This window comes from Salvia miltiorrhiza, chromosome 5 (assembly GCF_028751815.1).
Source record: "Salvia miltiorrhiza cultivar Shanhuang (shh) chromosome 5, IMPLAD_Smil_shh, whole genome shotgun sequence".
NCBI lineage: Eukaryota > Viridiplantae > Streptophyta > Magnoliopsida > Lamiales > Lamiaceae > Salvia > Salvia miltiorrhiza.
Window position 1 is genome coordinate 28,951,598 of NC_080391.1, and position 18,372 is coordinate 28,969,969.

Genomic DNA, 18,372 nt, shown 5'->3' on the forward strand with positions numbered 1-18,372 from the left:
TTCTCTTCCAATCCTTCGCTTTCTTCCTCACTCTATCCACCAACATTTGGAAAATCTCGCACTTTGACCTCCCCACAGTACTTGGGATCCCCAAGTAAGTGGATCTCTGTCCACTACGGCTCACCCCCATAAGATCAGCCAACTCAATCTGCAATATTTCAGGAACGCCGCTACTGAAAGATATGGTGGATTTGTCAAGATTAACCTTCTGACCCGAGACAGACTCATACCTGCGTAAAGTCTCCCCCACAACCTCCACCTCTCTAACTGTACTCCGCCCAAAAATATTGCAGTCGTCTGCGAAGAGAAGGTGGCTCACCCTTGGAGCCGAACGGCATAAGCGAGCACCATGTAGCAAGTTTTGTGTTTCAGCACGACGGAGCAAACCTGACAACGCCTCAGCACAGAAGAGGAATAAAAAAGGAGACAGGGGATCGCCTTGCCTCAATCCACGGCTTGGTTCAAAGGTTTCACCTGGAAAACCATTGACAACCATTGACAAGAACCCGAAAAGACACAGATGTGCTTTGTTAGTGACTTATTTGGTGATGTTTAGCTTTGCCATTACAATTTCTAGTGAAAAAGTCTATGAAAACAATCTAATAGAATTTGCTAGACTCTACATAGAATTCATGGAATTAGTAAAATCCATAAGAATCCATGAATTTTAAAAAGTCTGTCAAAATCCTGTAGAATCCTAATTGAATACACCCAGTAAATGCTAAAATATTTTTGAACATTCAACCCTAAAACAAATAAATTTATCTTTTACTAATTATTATACTCCATGTGGCAATACATATTCTCACTACCTCATCCATCCACAATTCTACGTAGCACTTTTAAATATTTTTGTTCCTATTTTACTAAATCATTCATTTTACACCTTAATTCTAAATTTAATTCTAATCACGATAATATTAAACTTATCTTTAAGCCAAATGGAGGAATCTCAGTTTTTCTGAAGTATATTTACATCATTTCTCCCTCAAAAATCTTTCTTTGATTTGTTTAGTAGCGAATCGAAATTCGAATTTTATTTACCGAATACTTTGAGGCTCACGAGCTTAATCGAGCCTATACGAACTTTCTAAATTTATATTTATATTCAAAATATTGATTATTTTCTTTTGAAATAAATTATTTGATTCAAAATAATAAATATATTAATTATTTTTTTATTACAAACAGAATTAATTAAAGATATAATACAATTACTATTATTAATTTTAATGGATAAATATAAGTTGTAATCCCTCCGTCCCATTCCAATTGGTTCAATTTTTTACCAAACGAGCCTAGTTAACAAGCTAAGTAGGCTATCAAACTGGGCCGAAATCTATTCTGATTTCCGAACTTGAACTACCCAATACCTGCCGCTTTCCCTTTTTCTCTAGAGAACAGCGCAGCGACAGTCTTCATCGGTTCCTTCCTCCCCCTGCCCCACACAGCAGCGCCGGCGCGGCTGCTTCCCCTCCGTCCTCGACAGCTCCTGCTTCACAGGCGCAGCCACACAAAACGCACCGCCTCCTCTCTCCCTTCTTCCCCTTCGCCGCCAGCGGCATCGCCCGCCGACTGCGCTGCGCCTCGGCCTCCCCTCGTCGCCGCAACGCCACCCCGCCACCCCTATTGCTTAATAGTTCGCTTACTCATCAAGCATTTTCTGATTTTTGTATATACGGTTAGTCTGCTTATGAATCTATTAGTGCATATCTTTAATCTATTAATCTTCATCTTATCTTATGAACCTGCCTATAAATCTATGGTATACAACAAAGCATATGTGTGTAAATCCCAATTGTCTATCGGTGATTTATGGTGTGTTTTTGAATTTTTGTCACAGAAGCAGTCGATCCCTCACTGATTGAATTTTGGAAAAAGAAAAAGGAACCGACCGAAACCGATCGGTTTTGGCCGGTTCGGTTTAGGTTGGTTTTTCAGTTTGATTCAGTTGGTTCGGTGCCTGTTTCTATCGGTTCGGTTTCGGTTTCGGTTTTCTTAAATTAGTGTCGATCGATTCGGTTTTGAACAGATGCATATGCCTATTCTCCACACAGCAAAACCCAAGGGAAAATAGTCGAAGAATTCTGTTCATTGTTCGAATGGGGAAAAATTAACAAACCGATAGTACGTAATGCGATTAACGCATCATTGTCGAATAGGATTTTCATCAATCTTATCGCAAGATTCATGGTCTCATAGCCGGTTTCTCTATTCAGCCAAACAATCGTATGATTTTCATTATACGGAGGAGGTCTTGGCGTCCCATATCGCGCCGCTTCTAGAACATAAGAATTCCTCTCATTCTCTTCAACTAACGCAGCAAATACACGCCCAATTTACAGTTAATGGGCTCCTCAACAAGGGTATTCTGGGGACGAGGATTCTGGGCGTGTACATCACGTGCAACAATTATTTCGATGCTAAGAAACTATTTTGGCAGCTTAATCTGCGCTATGCGTCCCCTTGGAATTGGATGATTAGAGGGTTTACGCAGATGGGTCGTTATGATTATGGGGTATTGTTTTATTTCAAGATGCTCAGTTACGGTACCAATCCTGATAAATACACTTTCCCTTATCTGATTAAAGCTTGCGGTGGTCTGCGTGCTGTTGATTTAGTGAAATATGTTCATGGGATGATAAAAGATTTGGGATTTGAGCTGGATGTCTATGTGGGTAGTGCTTTGGTCAACTTCTATACTGAGAATGATTGTTTGGATAATGCGCGGAACGTGTTTGATAAATTGCCTCAAAGGGATGTTGTGTTGTGGAATGGGATGCTTAATGGTTATTTGAAATTCGAAGGTCTTGAAGGTAATTTGATTGGCTTGTTTGAGCAAATGAGGAAAGGTGAAGTGGAGCCCAATGCTGTGACTTATACTTGTATTCTCAAACTATGTGGCTTGAAATCAATGTTGAAGTTGGGAGCTCAGGTTCATGGTTTGGTCATGAGGTGTGGCTTGGATATGCAGCCTTCAGTAGCCAACACCTTGGTCGCGTTGTATGCAAAGTGCTGTTGCCTTTCTGATGCGCGGAAGCTGTTTGAGCTCGTTGAGCAAGCTAATCTTGTCACCTGGAACACTATGATTGGTGGGTTTGTTCAGAACGGCTTCATGAACGAGGCTCTGGATTTGTTTCGAGGATTGATGTGCTCAGATGTCAAACCAGACTCAGTAACTTTTGCAAGCTTGCTCCCTTTGGTTCCTGAATTAAACCATCTGAATCTGGGGAAGGAAATTCACTGCTACATTGTCAGAAACGCGGTCTGTGTTGATTTGTTCTTGACGAATGCTCTTATAGATATGTATTTCAAGTGCAAAGATGCGGATATGGCGCGCAAGGTCTTTGAACAGAGCTCCGCTATGGACATTGTCATCTGCACTGCAATGATCTCAGGGCTTGCTCTCAATGGGATGAACGGTGATGCTTTGGAAATTTTCCGATGCTTGGTTAGTAAGAAGATGGCGCCCAATGCTGTCACGTTTGCAAGCACTCTACCGGCTTGTGCAGGCTTGACAGCCTTGGCATTAGGTAAAGAGCTGCACGGTAACATTATTAGGAGAGGGCTCGAAGGAAGGTGTTACATTGGAAGCGCGTTAACTGACATGTATGCTAAATGTGGAAGGCTAGATCTTGGGCATCGAGTGTTTGTTAGGACCCAAGAACGCGATTCTGTCTGTTGGAACTCGATTATCATGAACTGCAGCCAGAATGGGAAACCGGAAGTGGCCATGGAGATTTTCCGCGACATGGGATTGGAAGGAGCCAGTTACGACTGTGTCAGCATATCAGCAGCGCTCTCTGCTTGTGCAAGTTTGTCGTCTCTGCGCCATGGGAAAGAGCTGCATGGTTTCATGGTGAGAGGTGGATTTGACTTGGATCTCTTTGCTAGTAGTGCGTTGATAGATGTGTATGCTAAATGTGGCAACTTGGAGTTGGCGCAGCGTGTTTTTGATGTGATGGAGTCGAGAAATGAGGTGTCTTGGAACAGCATCATCGCTGCTTATGGCAATCACGGCCATCTACACCAATGCTTGGCCCTGTTCAATGCAATGGAAGGCGAGGGGTACGAGCCTGATTCAGTGACGTTTCTTGCAATAATGTCTGCTTGTGGCCACACAGGGGAAGTTGAACAAGGCAAGCGCTACTTCAACTTGATGATCCAAGAATACGAAATCCCGGCAAGGAGGGAGCATTACGCATGCTTGATTGATATGTTGGGCCGTGCAGGCCGTGTGGGGGAAGCCTTGAAAGTGATGGGAGCCATGCCTTTTAGTCCAGACGCGGGCGTGTGGGGAGCACTACTCGGTGCCTGCAGAATCCATGGCGAAGTTGAGCTGGCAGAAGTGGCCTCGGAGCATCTTTTCCGGCTGGACCCACAGAACTCCGGCTACTACATGCTGCTGTCGAATTTACATGCGGATTCGGGAACATGGGGCAGGGTTGATGAGATTCGCGGCATCATGAAAGAAAGAGGAGTGCAGAAAATACCAGGTTACAGCTGGATTCAAGTCAACAACTTCAACCATGTGTTTGCAGCTGCAGATAAGAATCACCCACATGCTAGTCAGATTTATTGCTTACTCGATCATCTTCTAGTGGAGCTCCAGGATGAAGGATATTTTGTTCCATTTTTGAAGTTTGAATTGTAAAGATTGTTTGATCATGAGTTAAGCTGAAGAAGTTTTTATTGATCTGCAGCTGCACTCATGTTTTTTGTTCTCAATTGGCAATACTTGTTCCACAACAACAATTTTAAAACGTCTCCTCTCCTAGTTTGTGTCATATACAAGAAACTAAACTCATGTTTCTTATATATACTCATCAAACTGGAGATTGTTTTGGAAACCAGCGGATCAACAGTTGTGGCCTTCATGACTTTTGCAACTTACTTATCACCAGCATTGACAAATGGCAGTCATCTTCAAGGCCAGTAATTTATTGCTTTGTCTTTGTAGTGAATCAACTCTCCTTTTGTTGTGTATTAGGTTCAAATTTTCTGTCTTTTTGGTGTGAAATTAGCAAGTTTTTGGTGTAAATTTTCCCTCCAATAAACATGACATCTCGTTTATGTATTGATTTCCAACGGTTTGCAGATTCTGTATTGATTTCGAATTCTATGGAATTTATTTTTATTATTCTTTTACTCAAGAATTAATAAAATTCCATTTTAAATATTTGAATTTAACACATGATAATTAAAGAACTAATCATCCAATTAAGTAACATAACAATACGATAAAAATAGTTTCTTTCTCAATCCATAACACAATCACCAAACATTTATTATAACTAGTACGTTCTCCACGGGCCACGATATATTTATTTATTTTTATAATTTTAAATTATGTAATAATGTAAAATTTTCATTATTTATGAGTTAGATTAATTGGTAACAAAAAAATTATGTTAATTTAAATATTAATAACAATATTACCAACTTAATGAGTATAATTGGAACAATACAGAGAAGATTAGCATGGTCCCTGCTTAAGGATGACACGCATATATAAATCGAGAAATGGTCAATGAGTATTTTATACCAATTGAATACGTATATTAATTATTAAATTTATAGATTGCAAAGCAAATAATTTAAGTCAATCTCATTTATCAAACAAATAACACTAAACCATCAATATTACTCCATCCGTCCATTAATTCAAGGCCTACTTGCCTTTTTAGTCCGTCCATCAACTCAAGGCCTATCTATTTTTAGTAACTTTTTATTTATTTTTTAATTGGTGGGTCCCAATAAACAATATACTTATTCTCCACTCAACTAATAAACAATACATTTTGTGGGTCCCTTTCTCCACTCAACTAATAAAAATACATTTTTTCTTAAAACCCGTGTTTTGCCTCCTAGGCCTTGAATTAGTGGACGGAGGGAGTATAAAATTAATCGTCGTCATTTAATATAGTAATTTTGGACTCTTAAAAGTCTAAACTGTATTATTATTAAAAGTTCGTATTTAAATAGTTCAAAATTAATTAAAAAATTAGGAAAAAATACGAATGATATAAAAAAGAAAATATAACAAAAAATACGTTTATGTAAATAAATAAATAATTTGTACACATAATTAACTAAATCTATATAATATTTTAATTCTAGTATTAAGATACATAACTAACTTTTTATTTACAAATTCATATTAAAATTAATACAAATTTCCTTCTCCTTAACTGCAATAAAACTATTGTAATATAAAAATATTTAAATTTAAAAAAATTATAATTAAACAATCATATAAATTATTTTGAAAGGAAAAAAATGACATCTACATATTTTTTTCACCAATAAACAAAAACGAAATGAAAAAAGAGTATGGGATTCAACATTAAAGATAAATGAGAGCGAATAAAAATTAATTTTGACACTTTAAACTATCATAACTTATTTATTTTAAATTTATTTTTATATTTTTTTACATCAAATTAAAGATATTTTCATAATCTTTAATTTAACATTTATATTAAATATTTTTTTCATGAATCAAAATTAATGATTTTTCAAAATAATTAAAATATAAAAAAGAAAAAGGAAGATAGAAAATTTGGAGGGAAAAAATACGAGGATAGAGAAAAATTGAAGGTAATAGACTCCTCTTTTATATTATATATAGATTTTTCATTTTGTGAATGTTTCTGAGTTACTTTGGTAGCATTATTGATCCCCTTGTTACTAATTGGAAAAGTAACTTCAGATTCATACGTTCATATCTCTCTCTCTCTCTCTCTCTCTATATATATATATATATATATATATATATATATATATATAGGGGCGCGCTCCAGTGAGACCCTCTATTTTTCGTGTAACATGAGTACAATGAATAAGACATACTCCCTCCGTCCCAAACGAAATGTCATGTTTTCCTTTTTGGGCTGTCCCAAACGAAATATCTTGTTTCCTTTTTTGGCAATACACTCTCTCTCTATACTTAATATTTAAATAATTTTCACCAACCCACTTTATCTACTTTATACACATTTCTTAATCTCCGTGCCGAAAAGAAATAGAACATTTCATTTGGGACGGAGGGAATATAATACTAATGAACAAAACGTATATCTAATGAACAAGATGTATATACTGATGAAAAATAAAATTTAAAAAATTCGTAATGAATAAGACATATATACTAATGAACAGGGCCGTATATACTGATGAACAATGCAGTATATACTGATGAATAACAAAATTTAAAATATTCTGCTCCCTCCAGGATTCGAACCCTGCTAAAAAAATCACCCTCCAGATACAATATCAGCCATAGGATTGATAAAATAAACACCCCAGATCGTGCCCTAGATCTCACTAAAATTAGGGGGTCTCATTGGAGCGGCCCCCTATATATATATATATATATGGAAGAGTTCTATTGAGAAGTACAAATAATTTGAGAAGTGAAAAATCATCCAAGTCGTTTATTTTCGAAAATTTGATGGCTATAAGCAGCCCAGATTTATGCGTGTGAATTATATTATAAGGATACAATTGTAAAACTCATATACACGCTAACCAATTCTTGCTATAATTAACGGATATCAAATCTCTCAATTTATGGCAGATTTTCATATATATCAATATTATCTTACGGTGTTCTATTTTATTTTTTGTTCTAATAATATTAAATCGACAGTCAGTATTGGTTTTTTATTATTCTGCTGCTTGTTTGTGTAAGTTCATTACAATTTCATTAGAATACGTTGTGTGTAAGTTCATTATAATTTTGAAGATGTTCATTAGAATATGTAGTGTAAGTTCATTACAATTTTGAAGATGTTCATTATAATACTTCCTCCGTCCCACTTCAATTGGCACACTTACCTTTTTTGTTTGTCCCACTTTAATTGGCACCTCCTAAAATAGTACGTGGTCCCTACTTTCTCTACTCACATAAAATAAGTGGACCCTGCCTACTTTACACTCTTAACCCTTTATTCTTAATCTCCGTGCCCAACTCAAAAGTACCAATTGAAGTGGGACGAAGGGAGTATCGTGTAAGTTCAGCTAGCACTTCACATTCACCTGCAAAATATTAAGTTTTTACGTCACCAATATAAAACTTGGATATTCAAAATAACTACTCCCTCCGTCCCTGAAATAAATTCATCTTTTTTTCCTTTTTGGGACGTTCCTCAAATAAGCTCCTCTTTCTTTCTTTCCATTTTTGGACAACTATCTCACCACTAATAATACTTTATTTATTCTTACTTTTCAGTTTTTCACCACTCTCAATACTAATTATAACACCTTTTCACCTTTTTACCAATTTCAATACTAATTATAACACATTTTTCTCTACTATCAATACACTTTACAACTTTTCCTTAAAATCCGTGCCGTCCCCAAAGAGGAACTTATTTCAGGGACGAAGGGAGTATTTATATTCCAGTCTCGTCGAACTTGGTTCATATTTTGTTGAACTTATCCATTACTGTAATGAACTTTAATTGGTTTTTATTCAACTTATTTTATAGTGTAATGAGTAATCGAATAGGAGCTTAAGTGGGCTCCCTTCGTCGGCTCATTTCTGCGCCAACCAGCCACTAGGCCGTGAGCTGTCAACACGTAGCCATTCCTTCATTTTCAGGCTACCACTGTCACGAATCGAAAAGCCGAAATACTTTCTCCATCTCCCCAACCAACGGCCGCAACATCCTTTGGAAACCAACGTCGTATTCCCGATGTAGCAACCGACCGATTTACGGCCTCTGTTTCTCTCTCTCCCTACTGTAACAGAGAGTCAAGAAACCATCATCGTGTAGTCCATTCTTCCACGCACACAGACGGCTAAGCCGAGAGCCTCCATGGCCTAACACCATCGCGAAACGACGACAGAAAAATCACTCGGCGAGCAACATTTGTCATTTAAGAATTAAATCAAAAAATTACCTTCTTCTTTAGATTGATCCATGAAGTTTTCCACCGAATATTGAATTGATTGCCAAACAACATATGACGATGAAGCCAAAATATCACAACACCAAAAAAAAAAATCGTAAAATTTTTCATTTAACAATTAAGGCAAAAAATTACCTTCTTCTTCCTTTTGATCCATGGAGTATTTTGACGAACAACAAGTGGATATGAAATACAGAAAGACAAAGCACAATAAACCCTACAAAATGTAGTTACCAAAATTCGTCGAAGTAAATTAAATTCAATTTCAAGGATATAATTGGAATTGAAAAAAGTAAATGATTAAAAATCAAATTTAATTTAGAGATAAAATGAGATATACCCTTTTTGAAAGATAAAACATAAAATATACCCACTTTTTTCAAAAGAATAAAATCTACCCACTTAGAACATTTTTACCCTTATTTGTAATTCGCGCATTGCTCGACACTGAAGCGTCGAGCACTCAAGTGTCGAGCGTTGAGCATTGAACTGTCGAGCATCGCATGTCGAGCAATTGAGAACTGTCGAGCAAGGCGGAGGCGTCAAGCGTCGAACTGTCGAGCAAGGCGAGCAATAGTTCAATTGAACTATTGCTCGACACCTCGAGCATCGCGTGTCGAGAAACTAAGAACTGTCGAGCAAGGCGGAGATATCGAGCATGGCGAGCAAAGGGATTTATTTGGTATTTTCTTTTTGTCTTAAGAGTATCATTTCAACTCCAAAATGAGTACATGATGAGGAACTAGGATTCCATCAGCCATCTTACGGATCGGCGGCGCCGACACAGGGCCCTTAACACACTCGGCTCAGAAAGCATACCTGACAAGTAAGCGGTGCAGATCTAAGGCATCACAGACTGAGAAAGAAACTGGCCCAAACTCTAAGCACACTTGACTCGGAAGAGCAGAGTCGTGTCACACAACGATCAAAGTAAAGTAACAGCACCGATACAAGTCGGCGCAGACTAGACTAGAGGAAACCTGATTCTAAACACAGCTACGAAAATTCAAAGCTCTCTTTTCGTAGACTAGGGGGGGAGTAGCTGATGAGGAGTGAAGATCCCATCAATCATCCTATCCTAAGCAAAGACAGCGGCGCCGACTTAGGGCCTTGAACATACGCGACTTAAGAAGCATGGATACACCACACGATCGTCGAAATAATATAGCGGCGCCGGCTAATGTCGGCGCAGACTAAGAAAGAAGCTGGTTTAAACTCCAGACCCACTTGGCTCGAAAGAAGCAAGGTCATATCATACAAAATAAAGATAGCGGCGCTGACTAATGTCTGCGCAGACTAGAAAAGACAGTGCAACATTAAAAAGCAACATCCGGAGAAGACCCAGGGAAAGAAACAAGCCCGGAAGATTCAGCGCAGAAAAGGAATGGAAACAACCAACAGTGAAAGCTTGGAAAAAGCACGTGTTCAACGAAAAGCTGCAAAGTAGTTAGAGAGTTTGTTAGAGGAAAGAGAATCGTTCACGTACGCCGCATGTGGAGTACGTGAACGACGTGTAAAGACCCTTTTACCCTTCGCCCTAATGTAATCCTATAAATATACCTTGTAACTCATTATATAGAATAGGCAATTTTACTCTAAGAATTCTCATCTGCAAGTTTTCAAGCAAGCTCCCTTTCATACTGCGATACAGGTTACTCCGATCTCCTTTTCCGGCTTGTTTAGATAGGTTTGAATGTTAGGCTTCACCAGTACATTTTATACATTTCTTTTATAGTGGGTATATTTTTATTTTTGTCTTTCAAATAGGGTAAAGACTCTTTAACCCTTTAGTATATTAACTACACTTTATTTTTGAAAAGAAAAAACTGCCGGTTGACGTTAACCTAGAAAATAGCAAACCATCAAATTGTTGTGCAATGCATTATTTAAATTTTTTATTTCTTTATTTTCTTATTTAATTGATAGAGCATGTATTTTTTTTTTTCAATTTTTAAGTAATTTCATATTATGTCAAATGGAGTATATAATACGCATCTTGAACAAAAGATTATGAAATGATCTTTAATTCGATATATAATATATAAAAAATATGTTTAAAATGAGAAAGTTATGATAATTTAAAATTATAATACATAAAATAATTTATACATATAAATAATGATATCTTCCTTCAAAATTATATTTTAATTGCAATTAGAAAATGTATCATCTTTTAAAAAAATATGTCAAATTATGTAATTTTATGTATTTCATTCAAAATATTATTATTATGACATTATGTAATTATCATAAAATGATATAATATATATTATAATTTATTTTAAGAAACACTAATGCAATAATCTCATTTAATTAATTGAATATTAAATTATTATTAAAATTGTAAATTTCAATTATATGTATACATACTTTCTCAAATTATCGTCCAATTAATTGATTATTATTTAATCCTTCTAATTTTATATTTAAAAAGATATGTACATATACTTTCTCATTAGGATATATACTAATATATACTATTATTTTAAAAAAATAAGTACAAGCAATTACTATGTAATATGAGGGATGTATTTAAAAAAAAACACAAAGAGTGTGTAATATTCTAATTTCTATTTTATTTATTTTATACACACACATAATTTTACTATTTTTATTTGGTTTCATCTTGAACACTACTATTTTTATTTGGTTTCATCTTGCATAATTATATGCATCTTAAATGAAAGATCATGAAAAGTCGTTTAATTTGATATATAAATAAATCATAGTTATATCAACCAAATAAACAATCTTATATTTTTATTTACATATTTATTCTAAAGATAGGCATGTTCAAATTTTTCTTTATGTTTTTTTTCTTTCTTTCTTATTTTATCCTATGTATAGAAATTATTAATATAATATAATAGCATTACTATCAAAAGAAAGTATAATAGTTTATAGAACAAAATAACATAGCATATAATAAAAATTATACATTATAATTTATTTTATGAATGAAATTACAAAATGACCACATTAGAAAAAGGATGTTAGTAAAAGTTATTTAAATAATAATAATAATATTGTATCCATTTTTGGGGAGTTCATTAATCATTTAATTTGTTATAACCCTTGTGTAATTGTTTATAAAAGTAAATGATACTTTGTATAAAAACAAAAGTTACATTTAATGCATGCAAATGATATTTTTAATAACAAAAAATGATACTTTTTTCTTGAATGCAAAAGATTCTTTTTTTTGTAAAAGCAAATGATACTTTATGTACAAAATAATGATACATTACAAATGATTATTTTAATATATGCAAATGACACTTTTAATAATAAAAACGAAACTTTATCCGATTGACTAGGGCGGAAAAGGTAAATATGGGGAGGGGGTGGAGAGGGTCGAGCCCAGCGTGGGCGTGAGTTTAATCTAACCATATAGTTATCACTTACTGGAAATTTACCAAAAATAAGTATAAAGTGATAGAGCAGAGGAGAGGGAACGAGAGCCAACTGATAATATTATAAATAAATGATAGAAACTAAAAGAAACTCCTCACCGAGGCCTACAGCAATAGCTGTCCTAAACAATACTATAATTCCACATAAACGACTCTAACTATGATAAGCCTATTAAATAGGTAAAAAGGAAACCCTAACCCTAAAAGTCCATGCACACGTTATAGGCCTTTAGCCCAAACTATTTGACAAGAAGAACTAAGAATAAATAACTGACTCACTTAAAAAGAAAAAGAGAAGAAAACAGATGCCACGGTCTATCAATAGCCTCCCCCGGCACAACAGCCTTGTCCTCAAGGCTGAAGTAGGGACCGGTAATTGGATGCCTCAACAGGCGCATGCTGGTGTAGTGCATCGAACTCGGGCTCCCCCAATTCATCACACACAAGGACGTTCAACGTCTTAGGCGGGCAGCGGTGAAGGGGTCCGAAAGTCAGACCGCAACGGAAGCAGGTACCAGCGGCAAGATGTTTTTGAATCTCTGATTGTGGTAGTTGGCGAAAGTTTTTGGCCTTGCTTAAAGGTAGTGAGGCGGTAGAAACCGTGGAGTCGGAAGAGTAGGTAGCTGTGGCTGTTGGTTGGCCGGCTGTGAAAGGGGTAACACGGTGGGAAAACACGGTAAGGGTATTAGGACGGGCAGCATGGCGCGCTGCGCTGACCGCAGAGGTGTAGTCAGTGAGAGCGTTGTCCTGTATCTGCTCTCGCACAGAACGCTGGAGACCACCGAGGAAATATCCTAAGCACTGGTCATTCGAAAGGAGAGGCAGCTGGGCCACGCGGCTTTCGAAAGCAGCGATGTAATCCTCCAGAGATCCTGTTTGATGTAATAGAAACAAGGCCTCGTAGGTGTTGAGCGTGGAGGCATCGCCGAAACGCGCCAATAAGGCTTGGGTGAATTGTGGCCATGCTGGGTTGGGGTTACGACGCAGGAGTAGTTGTAACCAGGAAATAGCTGCACCAGACATGCCGATAATAGCAAGCTGCAGCTTCATGGCCGGGGGAATGCGATGTACGAGAAAATATTGGTTAGCTCGAGCAATCCAGCCCACGGGATCAGATCCATCGAACCCGGGTAAGTCAGATTTTTGAATCGGAATAGTGGTGGGGTTGGTGTTGTCGGGAACGAACGACTATTTCCCAGTGGAAGAGTCGTCGGGATCATCTGGAACGAAGGGTTGTTTTCCAGTGGAAGACACGGCGGCCAAGATGGCTGCAAGTTGAGTTTCCATGGCAGAACGATTAGCGTCGACTGCTTTGGTGAGGGAGGTCAGCGATGTCTGCAACTCTAACACCACCTTCTCTAAATAATCCAGTCGAGACTCGGTGCTGCGTGTCGTAGCAACCATGGCAGATCGGACCAATTGATAGAGCAGAGGAGAGGGAACGAGAACCAACTGATAATATTATAAATAAATGATAGAAACTAAAAGAAACTCCTCACCGAGACCTACAACAATAGCTGTCCTAAACAATACTATAATTCCACATAAACGACTCTAACTATGATAAGCCTATTAAATAGGTAAAAAGGAAACCCTAACCCTAAAAGCCCATGCACACGTTATAGGCCTTTAGCCCAAACTATTTGACAAGAAGAACTAAGAATAAATAACTGACTCACTTAAAAAGAAAAAGAGAAAACAGATGCCACGGTCTATCATAAAGCTCCAAAAAAGTATATAGATTTGAATATCTTTGTATTTATTAATAAAATATTAAATTTATAACACATACAATATTCCCCGTGCATCGCATGGGAGGTGTACTAGTATATATAATACTGCTTGAGTTTATTATACTCTCAGGTTATGGTTGAGAAAAGAATGAAATAACTTCTGGACCATATGTGTTACAATGAGATGCTGTATACTGCCCTATGTTGAAACATTGATCCAAATAAGTTGATGCATTTTTCTTTCTGTTTTTGTTGATGATAATTTCAGCACAATAATTGCAGCTGTTGGTGAAGGCAGAATCCATTTACTGAGCTTTGTCGACATGCAAAAGCAATTTGATATCTTCTTGGAGCTTCAATTCTTTCTCCTCCTTACGTGTTAAGCTCCTTTACAACTCTGTCACTAATTTGAGATTCTATGGAGCACTGCATCTCACTCTCACTCTCACTCTCACTCTTCTTTTAAAAGCTATGGTTATTGCAAGAATCTTGAATATGCATAGCACGAGTGCAGTTTAAAATGCAAATTGAAACCCAAAGCCAACCCTTGAAAAATGATTTCTTCCATTCCACTCTAAATTCTACAAAAACAATATTCTTTAGTATTTTTTTTATGCTTACTGAGGTGGTAAGCCAAGAGAAATTACAGTGAATCTGTTATCAGTCTCCACTTTTGGTCAAAACAACAGCAAGATCTCGAAGCTCCTCGAATGCATGCATGGTTTCCGCATCAAATCCTCCAGCAAACTGCATATATACATTCATTCATTTGTTTTACCACTTCCACATGCATTTGTAGAATTATTGATTAAAGAATCCCTTTAACAAACCTGATGAATTCTGAAAGCAAATCTGACTCCTTGCAGCACCATATAATCCAGTGATGAATCTTTCTCCCACGTCCCTTTGAACTGAAGTTCCATCGCCACTCTCTTCATGTACATTTTTGCAAGTTTTACAGACCCAAACTTTATCTGAAAAACAATAACACATGAATCCTAAATGGCCAACTTTTATTTAGTTGATGGTTAAATGTGAATTAGAAATCAAACCTTGCTTAGAATTCCCATATCCAGCATCCAGTCTGTGGGAATTTGGAAGTCCTTGCAGTTTCTCATCAATGAGTCTCTTGTTCGGAGAATGTTATGCACGCTGCGCTCCATCCTAAAAAAGGAAAGTCGTCTCGTTTATGTTAAAGGAAACTAAAACAGGAATGTTGAAGAAGGAAGCTAAGAGACCTCTCGGACAAAGCTGCCATTTTCTTCAATGCGATTTCACATGGCAAACCAGCTTCATCCTTGTATGTTGAAATTTCGTGCTCCAGTTTCTTCAGATCTCTGTATCCAAATGCTGCCTCTCTCAATGTGTCGGCCCTCTTTTCTGGCCACTCAAAATGCTTTAGAACTGCCCTTTCATCCACCTGTAAAAGAGAATACCATTACTACTCAACATTACTACTGTCTCATGCAACTAAAGTAAAGGGACTTACAAGAAAGCAGAGTTCATCATCAAGCCATTTCACAAATGCAACCACGTCTTCAATGTTTTGGAAAACCGCATTATTCACCTCTCGTATGAGGGAGTTCACAAATTCGCCTTGAGTCTCCACATCCGCTTTTATCTGCTCACAGAATGATTATTGAGATAAATAGGATCCTATCTAATATAGTACTAGAAAACAGTTGAAATGCAAGCACTCACCGCAAGCAAATGATATGATCGATTCTCAATCTCACCAATCATGCTGCTACGAACATTTGCAACATCAGATGCATCTGCACTCCCTGAATTCAAGCACTCTTTCCTAGACTCCCTCTTCATGAGTGAGTGATAGAACTCGACTACTTGTGGAGCTCGTTGCACCATCCCCGTTGAGGCCCTAGCCATTGATTTTGGAGGTGGAGGGGGAGGGGGAGGGGGTGGTGGAGGGACTGCAGGAGCAACACTCAGACTAGAATTTTCTTCTTTTGGTCCAGTTAACCCACTGCAGGAAGGCCTTGGAGGGGGATTAGGGATTCTTAAGGCCCTTTTTTCGACATCCAATGAAGCTGTCACTCTACAAATTTCCTGACAACTGTTGAATACATGAGGCCTATTGCTAACTTCCAAATCATATTTTTGAGATACTAGTTCCTCGGCCCTCTTATCCGATTCCTTGGAACACATAAAACTATCAGATTGGCGTTTCTTGTTCAGAACAACGTCTTCTTGGGAACAATTTACCCCACTGATAGAGTGCCTTCTACCGGAGGTTTGCTGATCATCCCAACTACAAGCAACAAGATTGTCCTTGTATTTCATCTGTTGCAAGTCTTCATCTGTAATAGGCCATTTCTTGAACTTCTTCACAAGATACAACCTCTTTGTGGCAATCTCATCAGAATCCTCATCAATCTTGAAAGGCGAAAAGCATATAGATTCCCTCCTCTTATCAACAGAACTCGGACTTGATGGCTTATCCGAAGTTGTGCCAGAACAACTGCGCAGTTCATCTCTTAAACACGAATTCACCCATCGAAGGTAAGCTAGCTCTTCCACTTCATTCAACCGGCTTATTTGAAGACCTTCCACTTGCTTGCAGAGGTCCTCATTCGCATGCCGCAGCACAGAGGCCTCGGCTTTAATCTTCTCAAGAACGTCGCCCTGCAGAGGAATCAATCATGAAATGAGAGCAACAGAGATAGAGCAGCCAAATCAAATTTTCAAGGGCCACTACATAGAAATCCTAGGGAAATGCAACTTCATGAATTGAGGAAACAAAATTAAGTAACATTTCCAACACAAGAGTAACTAATATATCTAAAGACACACAGTCATTGCAATGAGGAAATCCGGCCAAATCAAATTACAATGCAGCCTAAAAGTGAAGAAATTGACAAATACCTCAGAGACTTTGGTATTGGTGGTTAACTGAGCCTCCAATGAGGAAATCCGGCCTGAAAGATTTCTCTTCTGAAGCTGCAGCTCCATGTTCAAGCGCCTCAACTCAACAACCTCGAGCTCGACTGAAGTAGCAGTATCATGCTCTTGGCTTACAGCTACACCTACAGCCACCTCATCTTGCTTCCCCATCACAGAAGCTAAAGACACCAACTGTCCAGAAAGGTTGGCCTTTTCCTTCTCGAGCAACTCCACTCTCTTCAAAAGGCCGTCCATTTCAATCTTCTTGGACTCAAGCTCCTTTGAATTCCTCTTGAACTCAGATAAGTCAGCTTGCAGGCTCAGCTCCCTATCCTTGGATTCTTGCAGCAGAGTCCTCAAATGATCGATCTCATGGAACAAATCCTCGGACGACCCAATTGACTTGGTCTTGGTGTGGCTGTGAAGAGCTTGTGGATGAACTTGTGTGGCATTGATCGAGCAGGTGAGGTCAGCAATGAGCGATCTCTTGATTCTTGAATTGGGAACCGCGGCATGATTCTTGGTGGTGTCGGAGGCGTTGAGGGGAGGCTTCTTCACCTGAGCTGTGGTCTGCAGCACTCGTGTTTTAGTCTTCTTGTCCGCGGCTGAGAATCCCTTCACTATGTGAGAGCCCCACGAAGATTTCATCCTCGAAAAATTGCTGTTTCCTTTCACATTGCTGCGGTTTTGATCTTTCAGAACTTCGTTTTGATCAGCGAATCTTGATGCTTTCGCTCTGTTCTCGGATGGGATTTCTTCTTTCATCTCCAACAGCTGTGGAAAAAAAAAATGGATTGCAAGAATCCTAAAAAAATGGATTCTTTATACCCCCGACAGACTTAGCCCAATGGAGATTCAAATCAAGTTTAGGAATAAAGAAAGCGGGAGGGCTTTAATATATATACATATAGCAGCAGAGGAATGCTGCGCAGAATTCTTGAATGATATCTTATTAATTAAATCAGAGTAATTTAATGGGCAGGGAGGAAAAGGTTACATCGAGGTTTCTGTTCTGTTGTGATATACTGAAACTCGAAAGAGCAAAAAGTGGCACAATGTCGCAGCTTTCGTCTCACTGCTTTTTCCCTATCCTTTGCCACTTTGAAATTTCAAATTTTGAAATGTTGCATTGCAAGAAAGCCACGTGTCTAACACCAGACACCGGCTTCAACTTCGCGCTCCATCCAAGTGTGACCACGCCAACGGTCGAATTTTGAGCCCCCTCTTTTTCTTTTTTTCTCTTTTATCTTTTTGTTTTTCAAATGTGATTGATCATCAGGTGTTTTTTTTTTTTTCTCTTTTCATTTGAGTATATACGGAAAAGCTATGTTTATCCACTAAAGCACCAACTTTTTTTATTCACTTTTTTTATATATATATAAGTCCGTTTGGGTTATAATTATGAAAAG

General features: G+C 37.7%; 2 protein-coding genes and 1 non-coding gene across 4 annotated transcripts; 2 read left to right on the forward strand and 1 right to left on the reverse strand.

Annotated features, from left to right (window-relative positions):
* The first annotated feature begins 1,327 nt into the window (after positions 1-1,327).
* On the forward strand, positions 1,328-4,763 carry LOC131026332 (pentatricopeptide repeat-containing protein At4g21300). Of its 2 annotated transcripts, none has more exons than XM_057956184.1 (2): positions 1,328-1,681; positions 1,844-4,763. In XM_057956184.1, exon 2 carries the CDS (start codon positions 2,135-2,137, stop codon positions 4,652-4,654), a length of 2,520 nt encoding a protein of 839 aa, XP_057812167.1. In that variant the 5' UTR covers positions 1,328-1,681; positions 1,844-2,134; the 3' UTR covers positions 4,655-4,763. The 2 variants fall into 2 exon arrangements, with proteins under 2 accessions (XP_057812167.1, XP_057812166.1); XM_057956183.1 differs by having other exon boundaries at positions 1,847-4,763.
* A 668-nt stretch (positions 4,764-5,431) lies between these two features.
* LOC130987280 (U6 spliceosomal RNA) lies at positions 5,432-5,538 on the forward strand. The gene has a single exon (XR_009089670.1). It is a non-coding gene; the product is annotated as a U6 spliceosomal RNA (small nuclear RNA).
* Positions 5,539-14,609: 9,071 nt separating this feature from the next.
* LOC131026333 (protein CHUP1, chloroplastic-like) lies at positions 14,610-18,083 on the reverse strand. Its single transcript, XM_057956185.1, has 7 exons — positions 16,946-18,083; positions 15,764-16,705; positions 15,552-15,683; positions 15,301-15,482; positions 15,115-15,226; positions 14,893-15,036; positions 14,610-14,809 (listed from the first exon to the last, which is right to left on the reverse strand). Exons 1-7 carry the CDS (start codon positions 17,726-17,728, stop codon positions 14,723-14,725), a joined length of 2,382 nt encoding a protein of 793 aa, XP_057812168.1. The 5' UTR covers positions 17,729-18,083; the 3' UTR covers positions 14,610-14,722.
* Positions 18,084-18,372: the final 289 nt, after the last annotated feature.

What these genes read in the sequence shown, in the direction of transcription:
- LOC131026332 (XM_057956184.1), top strand. Translation starts at nt 2,135, where the DNA reads ATGCGATTAACGCATCATTGTCGAATAGGATTTTCATCAATCTTATCG.
- LOC131026333 (XM_057956185.1), bottom strand. Translation starts at nt 17,728, where the DNA reads ATGAAAGAAGAAATCCCATCCGAGAACAGAGCGAAAGCATCAAGATTC. An exon ending in GATCATATCATTTGCTTGCG is followed by an intron (nt 15,684 to 15,763) that starts GTGAGTGCTTGC and finishes TTCTGTGAGCAG; the next exon opens with ATAAAAGCGGATGTGGAGAC. An exon ending in TTGCTTTCAGAATTCATCAG is followed by an intron (nt 14,810 to 14,892) that starts GTTTGTTAAAGG and finishes GTATATATGCAG; the next exon opens with TTTGCTGGAGGATTTGATGC.